Source organism: Scyliorhinus canicula, chromosome 8, assembly GCF_902713615.1.
Source record: "Scyliorhinus canicula chromosome 8, sScyCan1.1, whole genome shotgun sequence".
Classification (NCBI taxonomy): Eukaryota; Metazoa; Chordata; class Chondrichthyes; order Carcharhiniformes; family Scyliorhinidae; genus Scyliorhinus; species Scyliorhinus canicula.
The window spans coordinates 163968591-163991763 of record NC_052153.1 but is presented as its reverse complement, the minus strand read 5'-3'; the positions used below and the strand labels follow the sequence as shown (position 1 = coordinate 163991763).

Here is a 23173-nt window from a genome sequence, read left to right as displayed (position 1 = left end):
CTATTTAAGGGAGGGAGGGAGAGAGAATACAGAGATCTACAGGCCTGTTAGCCATACATCAGTAGTGGGGGAAATGCTCAAATCTGTTCGAAAGGATATGATAAATGGATACTTGGATACTAAGAATTTGATTTGGCATAAGCAACATAGATTTATGAATGAAAAATCATGTTTGATGTACCTATTGGAATGTTTTGAGGATTTTACCAATAAAATTGATAAAGGAGAAACGGTGGACCACTTGTACTTAGATTTTCAGAAGACTTTTGATAAAGTTCTCCACAGGAGGTTAGCAAAATTAAAGCACTCAGGATTAGAGCTAATATACTGACATGAATTAAGAATTGGTTAATAGACAGAATAACCCCAGCTGTTTGCAATATAGATCAATGACATGGATGCAGGGACCAAATGTAATATTTACAAGTTCCAGATAACACAGTAAGGTGGGACTGCATGTCAAGAGGAAGATGCAAAGTGGCTTCAATGAGATTTGGACAGACTTAGTGAGTGGGCATGAACATGCTCGATGGAATATAATGGGGAAATATGTGAGGTCAACTACTTGAGGAGGAACAGCTGTGCAGGGTGTTTCTTAAATGGTAGATTAGAAATTGTAGATGTACAAAGGGACCTTTTCTTTATTCTCTCATGGGATGTGGGTGTTGAAGGCAAGGCCAGCATCTGTTGCCCATCCCTAATATGTTCCATCCCACCATCAGACTCACCATGGACTATTCTCCAAATTCAGTTGCATTCTTGGACACACACTTCTCCATCAAAAACGGTCACCTCAGCACTTTGCTTTACCGCAAGCCCACGGATAACCTCATGATGAGTGTGGCCTTAACAGAACCTTGGATTCATGTCGCATTACATTCACCCTCCACCATCTAGCCTGGACTTGCAAAATCCTACCAACTGTCCTGGCTTGAGACAATTCACACCTCTTTAACCTGGGGTTACCCGTATCTCTGGATCTGTAATGATTTAATTACCCGCAAATGCTCGCATTCCAAGCATTGTCTGGCATCTTTGACTTTGTCTATATAAATGTTTCTGGAACACACCTCTCTATTCCCCTGAGGAAGGAGCAGTGTTCCGAAAGCTCGTGTTTGAAACAAACCTATTGGACTTTAACCTGGTGTTGTAAGACTTCTTACCGTGCCCATCCCTAATTGCCCTTGAACTGAGTCAACCACATTTGATATGGAGTCATGTAGGCCAAACATCCAGCAGCTGAGGAAAGGACATTCTGAATAAAATCCCAGTGAGAAAATAATGGAAGTAAGCGACGGCTATGTCGAAAATGCACATGTCCTGTATTGTTATCTGTGGTCTGTATGTACCCAATGGAAGTTCCTCTTGAGTTCATTGGCCCACCCCAACCCCACAAAAATAGTTTTTTACCCAAGTAGATTTTGATCAGTGATACAGATTTATTTTACCATCGTAAAAGTCATGGGGTAGAATTTAATGTGGCCCTTTGGAACCAGGTTTGGAGTACTGCGGAGATCGGAGAATCAGGAGGCAAGGTAGAGCACCCTTGATCTACCAAACACCCCGGAATTCTCTCAGTAATGGGGAGGGTAGTGGTTGTCATTCCTGTCCAAAGGCTGTTGAGGATCTAAGTCAGTGGTGGGTAACCTGCGGTCCGGGAGCCACATGCAGCCCTTCTGGGTTCTGAGTGCGACCCATGTGCCTTTTTGTTGATCATTACCCATGTGCAGGGTTGCCACATTCCGCTGATTTCTGTCCACTTAATTGTTTTCGTACTGGTATGATTAAAATGATATACGCATAAAGCAAGGGCAAGTGAAGTGAGGTGCATTCTGATTGCTCACAACACTGACTGTGAGAGCCATTCGCTCCCTCTGTGCCCAAAGTTTTATTTTGTTTTTACCATTTGAAGTTGATGACTGATCTATGTGGCCAATTGAGTCTCTTCCTGCTGCCACTGTCATCCAGTGGTCCTCAAAGAGTTTGCGCTGTGGAAACATCCAGCTGACCTTAGCGATTGCTACCTCCCCCATCACTTTGCCAGGCCCTCTCTGACTGTCCCAGTGGCACAGATCCCATTTACCGTGATTCTAGGTTGAAATGAAAATGAAAATTGCTTATTGTCAGAAGTAGGCTTCAAATGAAGTTACTGTGAAAAGCCCCTAGTCTCCACATTCCGGCGCCTGTTTGGGGAGGCTGGTACGGGAATTGAACCGTGCTGCTGGCCTGCCTTGGTCTGCTTTAAAAGCCAGCGATTTAGTCCTGTGCTATACCAGCCCCTTGGTGGCTGGTTGAGAACATGTTGGTGTCCATGTTGGGGGCTGCACTCCAAGGGACTGAAGAACTGATGGTCCGCTGTCACAGCTTCTTCGACCCATCTGACTCTCTGTAAAGAAATCCAGTCAGTCCCATTCGCCAGCTGTAAATCTGTAAATCTATTTTCCACAATTTCCCAACGAGCCCTTGTACCATCTGTTAGTGGGAGCAGCTTTTCTTTGATAATCTCATATAAAATTGTCTTGATTTTGGTCACTTCTGTCAAATATCCTCGCAATCTCTTTTCCTTTTCCAGCCTAGCCCAGTAGCTAAAATCTTTCATCCCTTCATAAAGTATAGTGACCAGAACTGGACACAGTGTTCCAGTTGGGGCTGTTGCTAAGTGTGCCTTTACTTAATTGCTCTGTTTTAATAACCTTTGCTCTAGAGTCGCCAGGTATCTTTCTGATACCACCACGAGGTTCAAAGCCAAGTGCTGATCAATAACTCAATATACCAGTTAGTAAGTTTCAAACCAAAACACATTTATTATACACACAGTCAATCACTACTCAAGAATAAAACTCTACTTACTAAACTATCACTGCTACTGAAGGCCTGTACTTAGCTTTCAAATGGCCCACCAGGTCAGGGGAACAATGGCCTTTGTCCGGTTCTGAATCTGCTGGCTTCAAGCTGGTATGGAATAGTCGCTAGGAGCGTCTATCTTGTAGCGTGCGTTGACTGGAGACTTGCTTGGTTGGTGCAGCTGCTAGACAGGTCTCTCCTTGCTGAGAGTCACGGTCAAGAGTTCTTTGAGAGCTGCCATGAGAGCGAACTGAACTTGGGGACTCTACTTTATAGTCGCCAGGGGTTTCGCGCCCTTGTGGGTGGACCCCGGACCTGGTCCCAATTAATTGGACCATGTTCCAATCGTTTCTATCGATTTCTCCAATACTGGAGCTGTTCCCTGATCGTTGGGTGGGCCCTAGGTGTCCGTTGGCCTGCCTTTGTCCTAGCTCCCGCTGGCGCCGGGGAGTCTGTCTTGGTCCCGATTGATTCAATGTTTCTAATTGTTCCTGGGGATTGCTCATTAGTATGTAGATGGCTATTGGTTTTGGTTCTGTCTGGGTTCTGCAAATCTTAATACACAGGAAACCTTGCACCTGCTTGTTTTCCTGTGGCTGGCCAATTTTCCCTGTATTCTTTGCGGGCATCCATTTTGGAATCGGGAAGTGGCCACCCCAGGTGGCTACAGGGCCGAATATAGCTTTATAAAAGTTCACTTTAACTTCCATGCTTTTTTACTTGCATTATTTGCACAATTTTATATTTGTTAATACATGTGAGAATTTCCTGCACAAGGTTTTGTAACTATGCGACTGTTGCCGTACAGCGCCAGGGACCCAGGTTCAATTTCACCCTTGGTGACTGTGGGTTTCCTCCAGATGCTCTGATTTTCTCCCACAGTCCAAAGATGTGCAGGGTAGGTGGGGTAATGGTTTGACTAGGATAGGGCGTGGGAGCAGGCCTAGGTAGAGTGCTCTTTCAGTGGGTCGGTGCAGACTCGCTGGGCTGAATGGCCTCCTTCTGCACTGTAAAGATTCTATGATTCGATGAAAATTGGGTGAGATTGGGGTCCGACTTTTTTCGGACTTTAGGGCCTAAGGGACGGGCGCCAAACCAAACCAATTTAAAACCGATGAAGAACTCCGCGGGAATGTCGGGCAGCCGGAGTGGAGGCATCGAGCCCGGAGTGTGTGGCAGTTGGAGCGGGCTGTGAGCTAAGCTAGAGAATATGGAGAACCGCTCAAGTTGACAAAATTTAAGGATTGTGGGCCTACCTGAGGGGGCGGAGGGCCTGAGGCCGACGGAGTACTTTGCCAAGATGTTGGCAGAACTAATGGGGGAATCTCGGTATGAATTGGACCAAGCTCATCGGTCGCTGAGGCCTAAACCTAAGTTAAACGAGTGGCCAAGGGCAGTGATGATCTGTTTTCACAGATATCACATGAAGGAGAAGATATTTAACTGGGCAAAGAGCGTGAGGTATAATGGGCTGGTGCCAAGGTTCGTATCTATCAGGACTTGAGGGTGGAATTGGCAAAGCGGCTGAGTGAAGGCGGCATTGTACAACAGTGGAGTGCGTTTTGGAGTGGCATATCCAGCAACGCTAAGGGTGACTTACAACTCCAGAGACTTTAATTTTGAAACAGTGGAGGTGGCGGAGGCATTTATGAAGGCAGAAGGCTTGGGACGGAAGTAAAGACTGGGAAAATGCATTTATGGAACTTTGAATAATGTTCCTACTTCATACTGTTATAGAGGTATTTGTTGTTGTTCTTTATATCTTTGAATAATGTTCTTACATCATGGTATTATAGAGATTAAAGTTTTTTTGTTGCTGTTTGTAGCCTTGAATAATGTTTTTACTTCAAGCTGTTATATAGGTTAAAGGTTTTTGTTGATGTACTTAGTAGCGACAGGTTTTTATGAAAAGTATATATTTGATTGTTTTTTTTTCTGAGACTGGGCACTAACTAACTTAAGTTAGCTAGTGAGTGGAGGTGTTGTTGGGGGTGGGGGGGGGCTGCGGACATTGGAGCCTGGTGAACAGGTTTCAATGGGCCTCGGAGGTGAGAAAAGGGAGGGGATCGACACGGGATGGGGTTTCTTCTTCTTCGAGAGAGAGAGAGAGAGAGAGAGTGTGTCGGGGGGATTCTGGGAGGGGGCGATGGGGTTCAATGTCAACAATGGGTCAGGCTCAGTGGGTAGGGCTCGAAATTATGATGGTGGATAAGCCGGGAAGGGGGGGGGGGAAGAGAGAGAGAAATCCTTGTTAGGATAGTTACGTGGAACTTGAGGGTGTTGGGAGGCCCAGTGAAGAGGTTGAGGGTGCTTGCGCATTTGAAAAGTTTGAAAGCAGATGTCGCGATGCTGCAGGAGACACTTGAGGGTGAAGGATCGGGGAGGCTTAGAAAGGGCTGGTTTAGCCAGGTGTTTCACTCGGGCTTTGATAGTAGGGCGCGGGGAGTTGCAGACCCTTGGAGGTTCTTGCACCCAGGGGACTGGTAGTATTCCTTCTTCTCTTCAGTTCATAAGGCCTATTCGCAGATAGATTTTTTTGTGGTAGGGAAGTTGCTGTTGGCCAGGGTCAAGGGGTCAGAATATTCAGCAATAGCGATATCGGACCATGTGCCACAGTGGGTCGATGTGGTGTTGGAGAAGGGAATGGTTTTGTCATAAGATTGGAAAAGTGATTGTGGAATATGTGGATCCAACACTCTTGGAAAAGAGAAAGGAGTTGCCTGGCTGTCCACAAGGAAGGCGGTTTAATTGTACGGGTGAGGTCTCGCAGGCAGTGGTATGGGAAGCTTTGAAGGCAGTGGTGAGGGGGGAAGTGATATCGTTTAAGGCAAAGGTGGATAAGGAGGAGAGGGTGAAATGGCAAAGGTTAATAGATGAGGGGCTGGATTCTCCGACCCCCCCCTCCTGGTCGGAGAATCGCCGGGGGCGGCGTGAAATTGATTTCACTTATTTCATGTAGCACCTCTGCAGCCTGAAGAAAAATCTTTGAATCCAAATCCCAACGGCAAAACAGCAGTGTTTGATTCACTGGACACGATTCTCCCAAAAGATTCCGAAGTTAATTTGTGGCGGGTTTTTCAGGGAGTTTCCGCTGGCTCTGCCGGCAAGTTCCCCACCGCTAATCAATGACACTTAGTCACGTTTTTGGGCCCTGGGGAGTGTCCACACTTTAGTTTAGCCCACACTTAGAATTTTGCAGTTAAATGTATGGCCCTGTTTAGTGAAGTAGTATTTATGTACAAATCTCTTTGGCAGTTATGGTGTTTTTAAAGACTGACAAATATTTGATACAGCCTCATAGTATGCTACTCATAATAATAATCTTTGGAGGGCATGATGGCGCAGTGGGTTAGCCCTGCGGCCTCACGGTGCCAAGGTCCCAGGTTCGATCACGGCCCTGGGTCACTGTCCGTGTGAAGTTTGCACATTCTCCCCGTGTTTGCATGGGTTTCGCCCCCACAACCCAAAGATGTGCCGGTTAGGTGGATTGGCCACGCTAAATTGCCCCTTAATTGGAAAAAATGAATTGGGAACTCTAAATTTATTTTAAAAATAGTAATAATCTTTATTGTCACAAGTAGGCTTACATTAACACTGGAATGAAGTTACTGTGAAAAGCCCCTCGTCGTCACATTCGGCGCCTGTTCGCATCCATGGAGGGAGAATTCAGAATGTCCAGGTTAACTAACAGCATGGGCGCGATTCTCTGCTCCCCACGCCGGGTGGGAGAATCGCTGGAGGACCCCCCGACTAATTTCACGACCCCCTGGCGCCCCCCGTTATTCTACCACCCCCCTGCTCGGGAGAATCGGCGCTCGCCGTTTTTCACGGCGACCGGCGATTCTCCGACCCGGATGGGCCGAGCGGCCTGCCGTTCGCGACCGTTTCACGACGGCGGCAACCACACCTGGTCGCTGCTGTCGTGAAATCACCGTGAGGTGCCCGTTTTGGGGCTTGTAGGGGGCCTGGTGGGGAATGAGCACCACGACTATGCTTGGGAGGGGACAGGCCCGCGATCGGTGCCCACCGATCGTCGGGCCGGCGTCTCAATCGGACGCACTATTTCCCCTCCGCCGCCCCGCAAGATCAAGCCGCCACGTGTGCGGGGCGGCTGAGGGGAAAGACGGCCACCGTGCATGCGCAGGTTCGAGCTGTGAGCCGTCGTGACGTCAGCTGCGCAGGCGCGGGTTGCAGCTGGCAAACCTGCGCATGTGCGGCTGACGTCACATAGGCGCCGCTGTCGCGTCACTTTCGGCGCGTTGCCCGGCAGCCGAGAGTTACGGAGTGCCGCTCCTAGCCCCGCCGGGAGGGGAAAATAGGGGGCGAGGAGCGGCCTCCGAGGCCGTTGTGAAACTCGGCGAGTTCACAACGGCCCTCCCGATTTTTCTCGGGAGCGGAGAATTCCGCCCCATGTCTTTCGGGACTTGTGGGAGGAAACCGGAGCACCCGGAGGAAACCCATGCAGTCTTGGGGAGAACATGCAGAATCCGCACAGAAAGTGAATCAAGCCGGGAATCGAACCTGGGACCCTGCCACTGTGAAGCTACTGTGCTACCCATTAAGCGAACAAAACAACAGCACCAGTATCCCATCATTTTCTCCAGCTATGTGACTGTGTACCAGCATTCCACTCTTCTGACGCTATCCTACTTGGTGTCATGCTCCCTCTGCTCTCCTATTCACAAGTAGTTTATCAACTAGTTGTGGTACTGTAATGGTTGTGTTAATGTATAATAATCCAGAGAATAAAAGTTCTAATCCTATTTGGCATTTTGACCAACTGGTTCACCAAATTTCTTTAAGGAAGGAAACCTCCCACCTTATCCAGCCTAATCTATATGTGATTGCAATCGTACATTAACATAGTTGACTTGAATTACCTTCTGAAGTAGCCTAAAAAGCCATTTGTTTGTATCAAATCACTTCAAGAAGTGCATCACTATCTTCTCTGGACACCAGAGTCTGGCTATATATGCTGACTTGCTAATGATGCCTACATCCAGAAATTCAGTTTCGAAAAAGCCACTTCAGCCTTACTGCTTGGAACACCCTGTCTCAATGTCCCGACCGTGGCACCTTCCTTTCTGCTGCCCATTCAATTGTGCTTCCATCCTCTCCTAGTTACAAATTTCCCATTTTCCTTCCTGCTTACTGTCCAGCATCTTGGAAAATGTCTTGAAATGTTTTGCTATAGAAATGGTAATTGTTACTGTGATTTTGAAGAATATGATGTAACATCATTGCAATTTAAACCTAATGAATTTATTCTGATGTTTTTCTTGCAGCAATTCGCCTATCCCAGTTTCGTCAAGGGTATGTTACATTAAATATCACGATCCTGTGAGTGTTGGTGTGGCCCAGCATCTAACAAACGTGGTTTTTATAGACAGAGGCCTGATAGTTGTACCCTTCCGCGAAGGTAGGTATTTAAGGCTTTGTTGAAAATTTATCAGCTCTCTTGACTATTATTTTAATGTACATCCATTTCTTAGCTGAGGGAAAGAGTTTTCTAAGGATTCTTGATGGTGGACGGTGATATTTATTTAACACCGGTTATTCCATTGCCTGGAATGTGTATTACTGTGCTAAGCAGTGGGCCTGTTTTGTGGACATCTGAGTATTGCATTAAAGGCACAGCTCGAAATTCATGACAGGAAAAATTGTTCCTTGATGTTGAGAAGCAATGGAATTGGAGCCAAATGGAATTGGAACCAAATATAAAAGGAGGCTTGGGCCAGAAATTGTACTGTGCAAAATTAGTAATTAATGTATTCCATTATTTTAGCAAAGATGTTAATCTAGTGATTTTAAATTGATTAACAGATAAGTTAAGAGCAGATAGATGAATTGCATCCACCCATATAAAGCATTCATTACTAACTTTGCATTGTGGTCCATCAATCATTTGTGCACATCAGTTAACTATGGTTTTAATTTGTTCTTGTAATCTAACTAGCCTACCAATTTTAGTCTTGCTAAAATATTTTGCAAAAGGTTGTGCTTGCCTATTGGGCTATGTCAAACAACACAAAGTTTGTGCAATGTAGCACAAGATTTGTTGGTAGGTCTGTCTGCAACTGATCATATTGCAAAAAAGTAATATTGCAAGATTTCATAAAGACAACATGACAAAAACATTAACCTGGATTTTGCAGTCAGTGCTGCAAGGTCAGTGCTTGCTGCTGGCCGAAATAATTATTTATTTAGTGTTGCATAGACACAGAGCCAAGCAATAAGCAGGTAAGTTGCTCGATAGAGTTCTTTAAACCCATCTTTAAGGTTCGTCAACAGGCACTCCTCAGCAAAGTGAGTCATCATTTAGACTGCACCACAGTTGCAGCCTGGATGGTCTTGTTATCCTTTCTGATGTTGGGTAGCTACACAGAGGTTTTGGTTTAAAAGGGCCCACTATTGCTGTGAAAGAGCAAAATTTGGTTGATGAACAATGGGGTCTACGATGAGAGAGTGGTTTCTTTCTGGTGAATGTTGTCTCCTGCAAATGCTCCTTGAATAAAAGCTGCCCACAAAGATTTAGTAGGCGCCATAGCATTGATTTCCCCTCTTCCAATTAGTTTTTTAATGCGGAGTAATCTTTCGGGGATTTTTGACACCCTGTAACAGTGAAATCATCAAGCAATCTAATAAACCAGTCAGATTGAAAATTTCTGACAGAAAACCAAGAAGTAAAAAGCCTGAATAGTTTGATTTTTAAATCATTTTACAGAAAGTGAAATAAATATTCAACATAATCATGAAATAACATTTTAAAAACTTTGTAACGGTCCAATTACATTTCATTCGACAAGGCTGAACATTTCCAACATTTCTTGCAGCACAAATAGCGTGCAAAATGTTGAGGGTGTGAAATTACCAATTGTGTTGATTGCACCTGAAGACTGCAACAACATATCCTGTGGAGGAACAGGGTATTATTGACAGCAACCTTCAAATTTAACTATGCATGTATAGACGCCAGATGTTGCTGTCAGTTTTACACAGTAATGATAGCATCGCTGACAGCGTTGTTATTACTGCATGTTCTGGACCAATATCTTAATTTTGTCCCAGTATACAGAAGATGGCTTTGAAACAAATCTTTAGATTTAATTTTTGTATTTGATTTACTCTTGAGTAAATATTTTTAAGGCTGATGAATTATCATTGTGCTCTTGAAAGTACCGTGTAGCTGATACTGTGCTCCCTGCTGCCAAGGTCCACACTTAGAATCGCACAGTGCAGGTGAGGCCCATCGGCCCATCAAGTCTGCACTAACATGTGAAAATAATTGTAATCCTGATTTCTGACATGCATGGGTCCACAGAATTGGAACACACAGATTTAGGCACCCATGTTAAAGAAATGAGCAACCAAGATATCAACATATAAATTATATTTTATCATCGGTATCATTAATAAAAATTAATAGATTTCCATGCAGACACTTTAAATTATAAATAATGCTAATTGCTAATAGGTCCTACTAACTGACTGTAGAAATGTATTAGCTAGCGTAGCCAGGATTTAATGTTACTGTCGGAAGTTTTAACATCCTACCGAAATTTTAACTGTTTTGTTCCATGCTGATTTCATGCCATAAAACCTAAATGATCTATTACAAAAAATCCCAGTAGAAAGTCCACACCAAGATTTTGTTCTTGCATCTTTTTAAGTTGAAATTCATAGGTATGATAATTTTTTTAAGGTATGCTTTTGAAAGTATTCTGTGGAGCTACTTTATAATATACATAATTATGTTGGGCAACGAATAATGCAGTGCTGTTCTACCAACGGTATTGTATGAACTGAGAAAGGTGTCATGGCATGTAAAGTTTGATTTTAAAATGCTTATTTGGAACTTATATTAAACAACCCGTGTTAAAGATCTGATTCTTACTGTATAGAACTTAGTAAAGGTCTGATTTCTTGATATATCTCTTATTTTAAATTTGTGCTTTGGTCATCACGTATTAAAATTCATAGCTTGTGACTTTATGTGCCATTTGAATAATGATAATGGAATTTACAATCCCCTTGGAGCAAACAAGTTTTTGCTCAATGTACAGACATAAAAAAATTGAATCTGTGCAGTAAAAAGTCATCTGAGCCATTTTAAAATTCCTTTAGTGTATGTTGGCAACTGTTCCATTCCAATTCCAAAAAGTTGGTTTTGTGTTAATGGATTGTTAAGTACAAGTGGCTGCATTATCACGTATATAAGCCAAAACAGTGGCTGGTTCTTTTCCTGCAGGTATAATCATGTTTTCAAGTAATTTGAAATATGTCCTAATTAATATAAGATTTTTCTTTATTAACCATATTTAATGGTGGATGGAATCCCAGTACCAATATTAATTTGGTTTTGTATGTTTTCTCTGTGATGTGTGTGCATTAGTAGATGACTAGACTGGCGAAGGCAGACCTGTGCACTTGCCTACTGTAGGCATTGTTTGCCATGCCACTAATGCTGACACCAAGCAAAACCTTCACGGGGGGAATAATGACTGGAGGCTGCCCGTCGACATCTTCCAAGATGGATACCCTGTCTTTATTTTTTTATTTGTCCCTTGTATACATCTCTTTAAGCATTTTAACCTTTCTGTTTTTGTACTGTGTTCTTTATAAATGTTCTCTAATTAAGATACTGTTTTAATAAATCAGTTCCTGATGTGCGTGTCTGTGTGTGTGTATGTATGTATGTATTGGGGAGTGGAGTTCTTTTTAGATATAGTAGCTTATAATTATATCATTTTATCTAAGCAGCCAAGATAAATTATGCGACTGTTACTTAAGATTTGCATTATACCATGATATCATGTTTAAAAATATTCAGCAATTATTTGAGAGCTTTTGTAAGGCATTGAAATTTAAATTGATATATGATGCAATTCTCTAACTGCTTCCATCACACTTTTTGTGATTGCTGCAGTGATATCTCTTGTTTTATTTTGGTGAATGATAGCTGTATGTTTGTGCATATTCCTGTACGTTAATGAGAAATATTTTTGGAAACAATGTAATTATATCATGTAGATAATGGATAGTGGCTATAGCAAAACAAAATCTGTTTTATACCACACATGACCTTCCAATCTGCTGTTATACTTTTTTACTCCATGATTAAAAACCAGTGGTGCTTTAATGTGCAGTATTTTAACCAAATTGTGTACAAAAATTAATATAATGCAAACTTTTTCCCCCTGTATTCTTATATAGTGACAGCACACTGGCACTCTTGTGCATTTAAAAGTATGAAAGTATTTAGTTATCCTCTTTTCCTGCCCTGCACCGTGCCTTTATTAAAATAAGTTTATTGTGTGGTACAAATCAGAGTTTGCATTTGATAACATGAAAGTGCAGGGTACTTCATGACCATCAACATTTTCCTCCCCAAGTTTTTAACTTGTTCGCTAGTGGCTTCAGGTACTATTTGAATGTTAAAGCACGTAAAAAAATTGCGTGTAAAAGCGAGTGATATATCCTTTTATAAAGTTATAATTTATACGGTCCTCAAATATAGTCCAAGTGGTTGGAAGCATTTGTTCTCTTTGCCTGAAACTGTGCATTTCTATTTTTTAACCTAAGCTTTGACAATTTTTTCCAATCCATAGGCGATGATTTGAGTTAGTTTGCAGTTTTCTTGGATGCCAATAGCTCTTTGGCTCCTTACTCAAAACCTCTTTTTTATGCGTGCATTCTGATAAGTATCACCTGGTTAATAAAAACAGAAATTACTGGAATTCTTTAGCAGGACAGGCATGTGAAGAGAGAAAGAGTTACCGTTTCAGTTTGATAACCTTTCATTAGTTGTCAGTTGTCTTTTGAACAATGGGAGAATTTTATCCTCATCCAATACCCACATTTATGGTTACAGACCGCAGTGATTGGAAATGTAAACCCTAACTAATTTTCTTCTCCACTATTTGAAGGGTAGAATGATAAGTTGTAGCTCCGTCCCCTTGTTTTGGCCTATCTGTGGTCAGCACAAGCTGGAAATTAAACTGAGATCTTCCAAGTCTGCATGACTACCAAATCACATGGTGCATTTGTTTATTAAGTTATCTCTTTTACTGATTGTTTTTAGTAAGTAGTTGAATTAGGTTGAACTAATGTTAAAGCATTTTTTGGTCTTAAAATTCTGAGCCAATTATAATAACCACAAGGTACATATTGTTTATTACAATAGCTAGAGGCTGATTATTTGTATGTCTTGTAGTTAACTTCCATGTCTTGTTCACTGAAATTCATACATGGTGTTGCTGCTCACAGTAAGTTCAGTAAGCTAAAGGTGGCATCAGTAATTTGGTGTGTTTTGTTTTTACATAAAAACAAATGGCAAAAGCCAGCTGGTCCTTTCCAGTCTGATGCATTCAGACATGACATAGCCTTCATGTACCATCCAATTAGCTACACCCATTCTTAGTAAAACAATCCTATGGGAAAGAAAAGACAAACTTGGGCAAATTTGTGGAAAATTCTGGGAAATTCTTCCCAGGCCTCCAAAGGCACAAGGGTTGTTAAAGGTGGCTGGTATCTGAGCAAAGTGCAATCTTAAAACATATTCTGAGGATTTTACTATCACTTCCGTCAAATTACACTTGCATTAAGTAATACTTGAATGTGAAAAGTCATGACGGAGTCATAACAAGCTTGCTGTTGTCACCGTTGATGTTCAGGGCGGGAAGCAAAACATCACCATGTTGTCGTGTTGTGAGCAACAAAAGCAAATTTTTAACTCCTGTTATAAGGTGGAGAAGGTTGGATAGGGAATTAAATTTGCAAGTGCACAAAACATGACTTAACCCACTGTGCATGTGCTCACTGGATTTTTGAGCTGGTAGGTTCATTGACGTCCAAATGTCCTGCTGAGCTGAGGTGGAACATAAGACGTAGGAGCAGAAGTAGGCTATTCGGCCTGTTAAGTCTGCACTAGCATTTAATGAGATGATGAGTAATCTGATATGATAATATTTAAGTTGGACTCCCGTGGTGCAAATGGCAGTCCAATTTAAAATTGGTTGGTGCTGTGTGGGTTTCCCAGGGCTCAAGAAACAGGTCAATAAAAGGGAGAAGGGCAGTACTGACTTCACAAGATAATTGCCTTTTCAGCACTCTTGCAGGGTAGGGAGCAAAACTGCTTTTTGCAGCCTCCCATCTTCGATCATGGCCTCTCTTGACTGGCAACTGACCGTCATCACGACTGATTGCTGTGAACTGTTCCCAGGAGTACTTGACTGCGACCACCTGCAGCCTGCTTTTCTTCTGGCCACTGACTGAACTATCCTATTGACTGGTTGTTGGATAGAAAACTGATCCAAGAAAAAGACAATCATAGAATCATAGCATTTACAGTGCAGAAGGAGGCCATTCGGCCCATCAAGTCTGCACCGGCCCTTGGAAAGAGCACCCTACCTAAGCCCACATCTCCATGCTATCCTAGTAACCCCATCTAACATTTTGTTTTTGGACACCAAGGGCAATTTAGCATAGCCAATCCACTTAACCTGCACATTTTTGGACTGTGGGAGGAAACCGGAGCACCCAGAGGAAACCCATGCAGGCACGGAGGGAATGTGCAGACTCCGCACAGACAGTGACCCAAGCCCAGAATCGAATCCGGGACCCTGGAGCTGTGAAGAAACTGTGCTAACCACTGTGCTACAGTGCGATAGTGAATCGACCTGTTAGAGGTTAGGGTGCATAGGTAGATGCAAAGTATAATAAGCTGCAGGAGCCTACGATTAATTTTAACACTCATTTTCCTCCCTTCTACATTTGTTAAATTTTTGTATTTTTGATTCAATAAGAAGCATTGATGGTACATTTAAGGAAAGCTGGCTCGCAGTAGGGTAGATTGATTTTGCAGGAGTGTGCAGAAGGTAAACCAATTATCAGGAAGCCCAAATATGTTATCAGAGCTAACTGAAACGAAAGTGGTACAAAATCCTGTTACGGTTGACTGGAGTCCATTTCATATAATCCTTACAATGCAGAAAGAGGTCATTTTGTCCATCGAGTCTGCGCCGACCCTATGAAAGAGCACTCTACTCAGGTTGGAATTGAATCCGGGTCCCTGGCGCTGAGGCAACAGTGCTAACAACTGTGCCACAGTGCATTTCTCCCAGCAGAGCACATTGAAGCATCAATAAAATAGGCGGATGATGGGATAATAGCTTAATCACACACCATCCCTTCCACCCCCTGAGATATACTGCGGTGATGAGAAAGTACTATAGTGAGGTCCAGCCATGAAGTTCAACAGAACATGCATGTTTCTTACCATGCCAGATTCTTTGGCCTCCCCTGCATCCTCCGTAAATATAGAAGCTACGTATCAGAATTTTGAACAGCCAGTCTTACTTTATACTCAGTTTTTTGGATTCAATGATGCATCAGAATGATTTATGTCAGGGATAGCCAATGTTTGGTAGCTAAAGGAACATCAAAATAATTCTATGCTAACAAACAATGCACATTTTAATTTAAAAAAAATCTTAATCTCTCCAATATTCTCATTACAAATTCAGTTTGTCTGAAACATAGAAAAGTCATGAACCAGTTTGCTAACAACACATTTACCATTTAGCTACACATGGTGACACACCAAATATTGTTGGAAGTATAACTTGGCACACCTCTAATGATTTAATTGTCTTCTCACACCCTCTCGTTTATTGAATTCCATTTCTCCTCTCCCCTTTTCTATTATGCTCCATTTTTGGTCATTGACCCTTACTTTCGAACACTTATCCACTCTGTCATTTTGTCCCTGCCTGTAGTTTTCTCTCATTTGCTCACTCATTCATCACTGTTTGTTGTACTTCTTCCCCCACTGTCTTTCTCATTTTAGTCTTGCGTATTACTTGCATTTCTCTTTTTCAGTGTTAATGGCAACAATTAAGTCTTAATAACCTGAGCAGCACACAGCTGAATAAGGGAGCGGAATAAGCTTTTGCTCAGCTGCAGAAGCTTCTAAAACAAAAAGGATGTGCTTGTGGCAGGAGCCGCAGTTTCACAACCCACCTACTCTCCCACCCTCCTTGTTGTCTTCCCCTTTGGAGATTGCAGGACAATGTGGTTGTTCAAAAACTTTGTTCCAGCACCCCTGCTGGATAAAATTAATTAATTACCAAAGGGATGTGAAATTCTTGTGTTTAACTCTTTTCATCACACCTCAAAATGGTCAGAAATATTAAGTCAAAGCCAGTTATTTCCTGGTAGTCTTTCTGACCGTGACAATCTGGCTTCTACCTACAGCAGGAATCAAAAAATTGCAACGTCACTGATCTACAGAAGCTTAATTTAGTGTTTGTCTAGTTTATTCCACTTTTCCACATAGAATAATTTAGCAGTAACCTTAAAAGGATACCATTTCATCTTAGCAGCGAAACATGAAAACTAATCCTAATCGATGCTACAAATTAGCTATAGGTTACCTGGGTCAAGAAGAAAGGAAGGACAGTTAAGTACTTCATCAAAGAGGCACTTCAGCTACAGAAGGGCTGCATGCGTTTTGAGCTGCCATCCCTGCCCAACCCCATCCCAGTTTTTTAGTACAGTGACTGGCGATCAGTTGACTGTAAAATGATTTGTGCTGATGCACATATATTATTTTTCCATAGGCAAAGTAAACAGATGTGAAATTTTAGAGCTGTAATTTATCATGGTATCCAGGGCAAATTGAATTACGTGAAACATTATAATCTCATAAGTAAACAATTATGGTGTCTTGCTGCAACTGTTAACTGGTTTTTAATTTTTAAAAATCAGTTCTTCGATTTTGGCTATGTCATTTTATTGGGGACTAAAAAAAAGAATTTTAAAAAATGTTCTTCTTTTCTGTATCTGATGTTCTGTGTGCTAGTAGTGATGCAGCCAACATGAACGGTTGTCGTGTGTAACACAACTTTCGAACACTGAGAGTGATCGCCTGGGGAAAGCGTCCATGCTTGATATCGTATGGTACATGACCAATAAGTTTCAAGTACAGGTGACCATAGCTCAAAGTGTTAAATTATTGTCTACATTTTTAATTATTAAAACAACTTTTCCTGTAATATATGGTTGCTTACAGTTTTGACAGTTTTGCATTTTATTTTAATTTTATTACAGAGTAGGTTAAAAAGACATCTTTAAGTTGTATGTTTTTGGAAGGATCTAGAAGTGAGCTCTCAGATTAGTCAATCTGTGCTTTTGAGATGGGAAAAGAAACTCTTTATTTTACTTGATTCCATTATCCTAAGTAATTGTTTTGTTTCTTTCACAGGTAAAATCCCAGATGAAGCCAAAGCCGTGTCCCTTTTGGCTCCTGCCACTTCTACAGGATTGCTGTCTGGTGCAGGGTTGCTCCCAATCCCAACTTCAAATCCCCTTGCTTCCGTATGTGGCGTTTTGAAGTTTCATGTGCCTGTAAAGCATTCCTTCATATTTACAATACATTTATGCTTTCACTGAACTGTAATTGACAAGTATAATATATGAAATATATTTATACAGGTGTAATATATGACTAACAACTGGATGGCCAATGCGTTTTCTTTATAAAATTTAGTGTTAAACTTGTTAAAGAGATATGGGCAGCAGCCTGTGAGGGAGAACTAGTTAGTGAGCATTGGAAGCAAAGAACTTGGCAGCCATCGGCTGAGTTGGAACAGGAATGCAGCTTGATGGAATGAAAGGTGATCTTATGCCGAACAAATGAGAATTTGGATTGGGGAACGTGAATACAGAACCCTTCCCCACTTCTCTCCAGCCCATCATTGGCCCATGCTCCAGAATTCACTGCCTAAATCCCTTGACCTCCCTCTCACACTTTTAAGGCCATCATTCAACCGATATCTTGGAGCAAGCTAATGGTCACCTCTCCTAATAATCTCCCTGTTGAGCTCTGTTGGTTTTCACTTGTAAGTTCACGTATACATTCTGAATGTAAGGATATAGCACATTTTGAAAGGAAATGGTTGTTCTAAAATTAAAATTAAAAGATTTTGTCGACTAATCCAAATTACATTTTTTTGACAGATTACTACAGTTGAGGCAGTTACGAGTACAATGGGAGCTGTTGTTGCTTCTGTCCCTTTTACTACACTGGGAGCACTACAAGCTGGACTTGACCCTGCTCTTACAGCATTAGGATTAAACTCTCAACCTCCAACAATGGGAAATGTGGACCCGACCAAGATTGAAGAAATCAGAAGAACCATTTATGTTGGAAATTTGAACTCGCAGGTAACTTGTTGATTTATGTTGACAGAACTGTCAAGTTTTTAAATTCTTCCCTTCCTCTTAAAACATTTTCTGCCACTGAGAATTTAAATGAACTGGTACAATTGTTTCAAATTCTAGATTGAAATTATGTACATCGGAGCTTGATTTTACATTAGCCTAGAATTTCCAGTGGCAGCGATAGCGAAACTGTCAGCATCCACTGTCAATACTCCATTGAAACTGAGTTTTGGGAGTTCGGTGTGGAAGTCCAGAATTTGTCGCCAGTGTTTCTGGGCTTCTCTGTAGTTTGCACTGTTGAGGTCTCCCCAGACTGCAATCTGTGGGAAATCTTTGAACTGACAAAAGCTTACACTCTGCAGTTACTCTCACTGTAAAAAACGTTGAAACCGTACTGCGTGTTGAATGTGGTGTAACTGGACTTTTAACAACTTATGTACTTCGTAATTATGTCTAAACACACTTACTAGTACTGAAAAGCTAATTTGTATTTGTGGAAATTAAAATTTCTTCATGATAATTTAAAAATCCACCGGTTTAAAAAAGCTTGTTTCCTTCATTTTAGCTTCAATATTAATTACAATCATAAATAATTTATTTTGCTAAGTGAACATTGAAAATAAAAGTAAAGGGATTCACTCCATTTAGCTTTCTGCTCTGCTGTTTATAAGAATAATTCGACATGATTGCCTGCTTACTCTAACTGCTGACATCACTGCAGCTATATATCCGACATCTCATGAATTGGCACTCAATTTAAATTGCAGTCAAGAAAGAGAGAGTCCATGCCACAGAGCTTGCTAAATCTTAATTGGTGGTTTTATTTGAGGTCAGCAGCGAGTGCTTTTGCTTCACCACCGATCATAAAATCCAGGCCATTATCTCTTTAAGACATGTGAATTGAGGATATGTAATCATGATTTCGAGGAGGTAGTTCAAAGGCGTAGTTACAGAGACACTTTTGGAAAGCTTTTGAAAATGGGAAGGTGGTAAATTAGTCCCTTTGCAAAAGAACATTGAAAGCTTGACCAAGCCCTATTTCTTATATTATCACTCCTGGAATAAATCGATTTATCCACACCGTCTTAAAACTTTAAAAAGTTGTGGGCCTGGTCCAGTCTCTTAGCCACTGTTGAGAGCTGACTAGGATATCTCCAAGGCTGTTACTGCATTAATGGAGACATGGAGTTAGGTGTTAACTGTAGACAAGGGTGACTACACTTGTTGAAAGTTGTGTACAATTAATGAATAGGAGAGAAACGAGAAAGAGACTCTAGCGTTGTACCATAAGCTGCCATGTGGGGCAGAGGAAGTAAAACTTTAGTAAATGCGTTGGGACAGATCAAAATTGAACCGCAAAAGAATGGTGCCATGCAGGTTGACTGGGTGAAAAGACTTGTCAACAGTGTTGAAAATGGAAGCAGCGAGACATGGCTGCGGTATCACTGCTGAAGGATAGAAGCCAGATTTAGCGAACCTCAATGGGAAGTAATGGAAGAGGTAAGGGCTCATTTATATGCATAAGAGCTTCAGAAGTAGCAGGTCTAAGTTAATTTAGAGCAATTATAATATATAATGATTACAGCACAGGAGGCCATTTGGCCCATCAAGCCTATGTCGGCTCTCTCCAAGAGCAATTTAACTACCTCCACTTCACTGCTCTTTCCTCGGCCCTGCAAATATTTTCTTCAGGCACTGATCTAATTTCCTTTTGAAAGCGACAATTAAATCTGCCTCCATTGCCCTCCCAGGCACCGCATTCCAGACCTGAGCCATTCATTTCATTGAAACATGTTTCCTTATGTCGTCGCAGGTTCTCTTGCCAATCATTTAAAATCTGTGTCCTCCATTGTCTACCTTTCTTCCAATCGGAACACTCCTAAACGTCTGAGCCTTGCTTCTTCAGGTGAACAACCGCAGCTTCTCCAGGCTGTTTTATGGAGAAGGGTACCAGCAAATGCCTGGAATGTGGCTGTAATACTGTTGTGTGAATTTTTCAGCATTAGTGATTACACTCCATGTGCCATAATTCCTTTCCATACCCACCATTGGCTTTTTTTCATGTACTGAATTTCAAGAAATAAATTAATAAAACTAATGTAGCTCCTCGTAATGTAAGTGTATGGTTGCTGCATTCTAGACACGCTACACACTTCCCGTACCAGCCTCCCCAGACAGGCGCCGGAATGTGGCGACTAGCGTCTTTTCACAGTAACTTCATTGAAGCCTACTCGTGACAATAAGCGATTTACATTTACACATACATGCCCAGCACACGGCTAGTGCTAGATTCAGAAAATAAAATAAGCTTAAGGATCCAACAATCTTCAAAACTCGGTTTCTGTCAAACTATGCAAGCAGAATTCTATAAATGTATTAATAAGCACTTGCCACAAACGCATTCGTGGGATGGACATCACTGGTAAGGCTAGCATTTGCTGCCTATTCCTGATGCCCTTGAGATGGTTGTGGTGAAATTTCCAATTATCAATGCAAAAAACATTTCTGGGGTATCTGAGAAATCAAGTTTATGTGGGACGGCTGGGTGTATAAATCGTTTTGTGACCTTGTACCTACTTATTACATAGTATTTACAGCACAGAAAAGGGATTCAACCCAGAAGTCATGTCAATGTTTAGAACATAGAACATTACAGCGCAGTACAGGCCCTTCGCCCCTCGATGTTAAGCCGACCTGTGAAACCAATCTAAAGCCCATTTACACTATTCCACTATCATCCATATGTTTACCCAATGACCATTTAAATGCCCTTAATGTTGGCAAGTCCACTACTGTTGCAGGCAGGGCATTCCACGCCCTTACTACTCTCTGAGTAAAGAACCTACCTCTGACATCTGTCCTATATCTATCGCCCCTCAATTTAAAGCTGTCCCCTGTGCTAGCCATCACCATCTGAGGAAAAAGGCTCTCACGGTCCACCCTATTTTTTTTTTTTTTATATAAATTTAGATTACCCAATTATTTTTTCCAATTAAGGGGCAATTTAGCGTGGCCAATCCACCTACTCTGCACATTTTTGGGTTGTGGGGGCGAAACCCACGCAGACACGGGGAGAATATGCAAACTCCACACGGATAGTGACCCAGAGCCGGGATCGAACCTGGGACCTCAGCGCCATGAGGCGGTTGTGCTAACCACTAGGCCACCGTGCTGCCCTCTGTCCACCCTATTTAATCCTCCGATCATCTTGTATGCCTCTATTAAGTGACCTCTCAATCTTCTTCTCTCTAACGAAAACAGCCTCAAATCCCTCAGCCTTTCCTCATAAGATCTTCCCTCCATATCAGGCAACAGCCTGGTAAATCTCCTCTGTACCCTTTCCAATGCTTCCACATCCTTCCTATAATGCGGCGACCAGAACTACACGCAATACTCCAAATGCGGCCGCACCAGAGTTTTGTACAGCTGCAACATAACCTCATGGCTCCGAAACTCAATCCCTCTCCCAATAAAAGCTAACACAATGTACGCCTTCTTAACAACCCTATCAACCTGGGTGGCAACGTTCAGGGATCTATGTACATGGACACCGGGATCTTTCTGCTCATCCACACTACCAAGAATCTTACAATTAGCCCAGTACTCTGTATTCCTGTTACTCCTTCCAAAATGAATCACCTCACACTTTTCTGCATTAAACTCCATTTGCCACTTCACAGCCAAGCTCTGCAGCTTATCTATGTCCCTCTGTAACCTGCAACATCCTTCCGCACTGTCCACAACTCCACCGACTTTAGTGTCATCCACAGATTTACTCACCCATCCTTCTACGCCCACCTCCAGGTCGTTTATAAAAATAACAAACAGCAGTGGCCCCAAAACAGATCCTTGTGGTACACCACTAATAACTGAACTCCAGTCTGAACATTTCCCATCAACCACCACCCTCTGTCTTCTTACAGCTAGCCGATTTCTGATCCAAACCGCTAAATCACCCTCAATCCCATGCCTCCGTATTAGCCGTATCTGCAATAACCTACTGTGGGGAACCTGATCAAACGCTTTACTGAAATCCATATACACCACATCAACTGCTTTGCCTTCGTCCACCTGTTTGGTCACCTGCTCAAAGAACTCAATAAGGTTTGTGAGGCACGACCTACCCTTCACAAAACAAAGTAATCAAATTATTCCTTTCTAGATGATTATAAATCCTATCTCTTATAATCCTTTCCAAGACTTTGCCCACAACAGAAGTACGGCTCACTGGTCTATAGTTACCGGGGTTGTCTATACTCCCCTTCGTGAACAAGAGGACAACATTTGCTATCCTCCAGTCTTCTGGCACTATTCCTGTCGACAATGACGACATAAGATCAAAGCCAAAGGCTCTGCAATCTTCTCCCTAGCTTCCCAGAGAATCCTAGGTAAATCCCATCCAGCCCAGGGGACTTATCTATTTTCACACTTTCCAGAATTGCTAACACCTCCTCGTTATGAACCTCAATCCCGTCTACCCTAGTGGCCTGTATCTCAGTATTCTCCTCGACAACATTTTCTGTTTCTTGTGTGAATACTGCCGAAACATATTCATTTAGCGCCTCTCCTATCTCCTCGGACTCCACGCACAACTTCCCACTACTGTCCTTGACTGGCCCTACTCTTCCCCTAGTCATTCTTTTATTCCTGACATACCTATAGAAAGCTTTAGGGTTTTCCTTGATCCTACTTGCCAAGGACTTCTCATGTCCCCTCCTGGCTGTTCTTAGCTCTCTCTTTAAGTCCTTCCTGGCTAACTTGTAACTCTTTAGTGCCCTAACTGAACCTTCACGTCTCATCTTTACATAAGCCTCCTTCCTCTTGACAAGTGTTTCAACTGCTTTATAAATCACGGTTCCCTCGCTCGACCACTTCCTCCCTACCTGACAGGTACATACTTATCAAGGACACGCAGTAGCTGTTCCTTGAACGAGCTCCACATTTCAATTGTGCCCATCCCCTGCAGTTTTCTTCCCCATCCTATGCATCCTAAGTCTTGCCTAATCACATCATAATTGCCTTTCCCCCAGCTATAACTCTTGACCTGCGGTATATACCTATCCCTTTCCATCGCTAAAGTAAACGTAACCGAATTGTAGTCACTATC

General features: G+C 42.2%; 1 protein-coding gene across 7 annotated transcripts in view; it reads left to right on the top strand.

The window, feature by feature from the left end:
* The window catches only part of LOC119970655 (muscle M-line assembly protein unc-89-like), a 102911-nt gene that overhangs the window by 19481 nt on the left and 60257 nt on the right, over positions 1-23173 (top strand). For 2 of the 7 annotated variants that reach the window (XM_038805622.1, XM_038805625.1), the window contains exons 2-4: positions 8130-8263; positions 17108-17250; positions 17863-18069. In XM_038805622.1, the coding sequence (XP_038661550.1) occupies positions 8130-8263; positions 17108-17250; positions 17863-18069 (484 nt within the window). Of the gene's footprint in view, positions 1-8129; positions 8264-14397; positions 16832-17107; positions 17251-17862; positions 18070-23173 lie in introns of those variants that run through there. The other 5 variants (XM_038805627.1, XM_038805626.1, XM_038805623.1 and 2 more) reach the window with 5 other exon arrangements.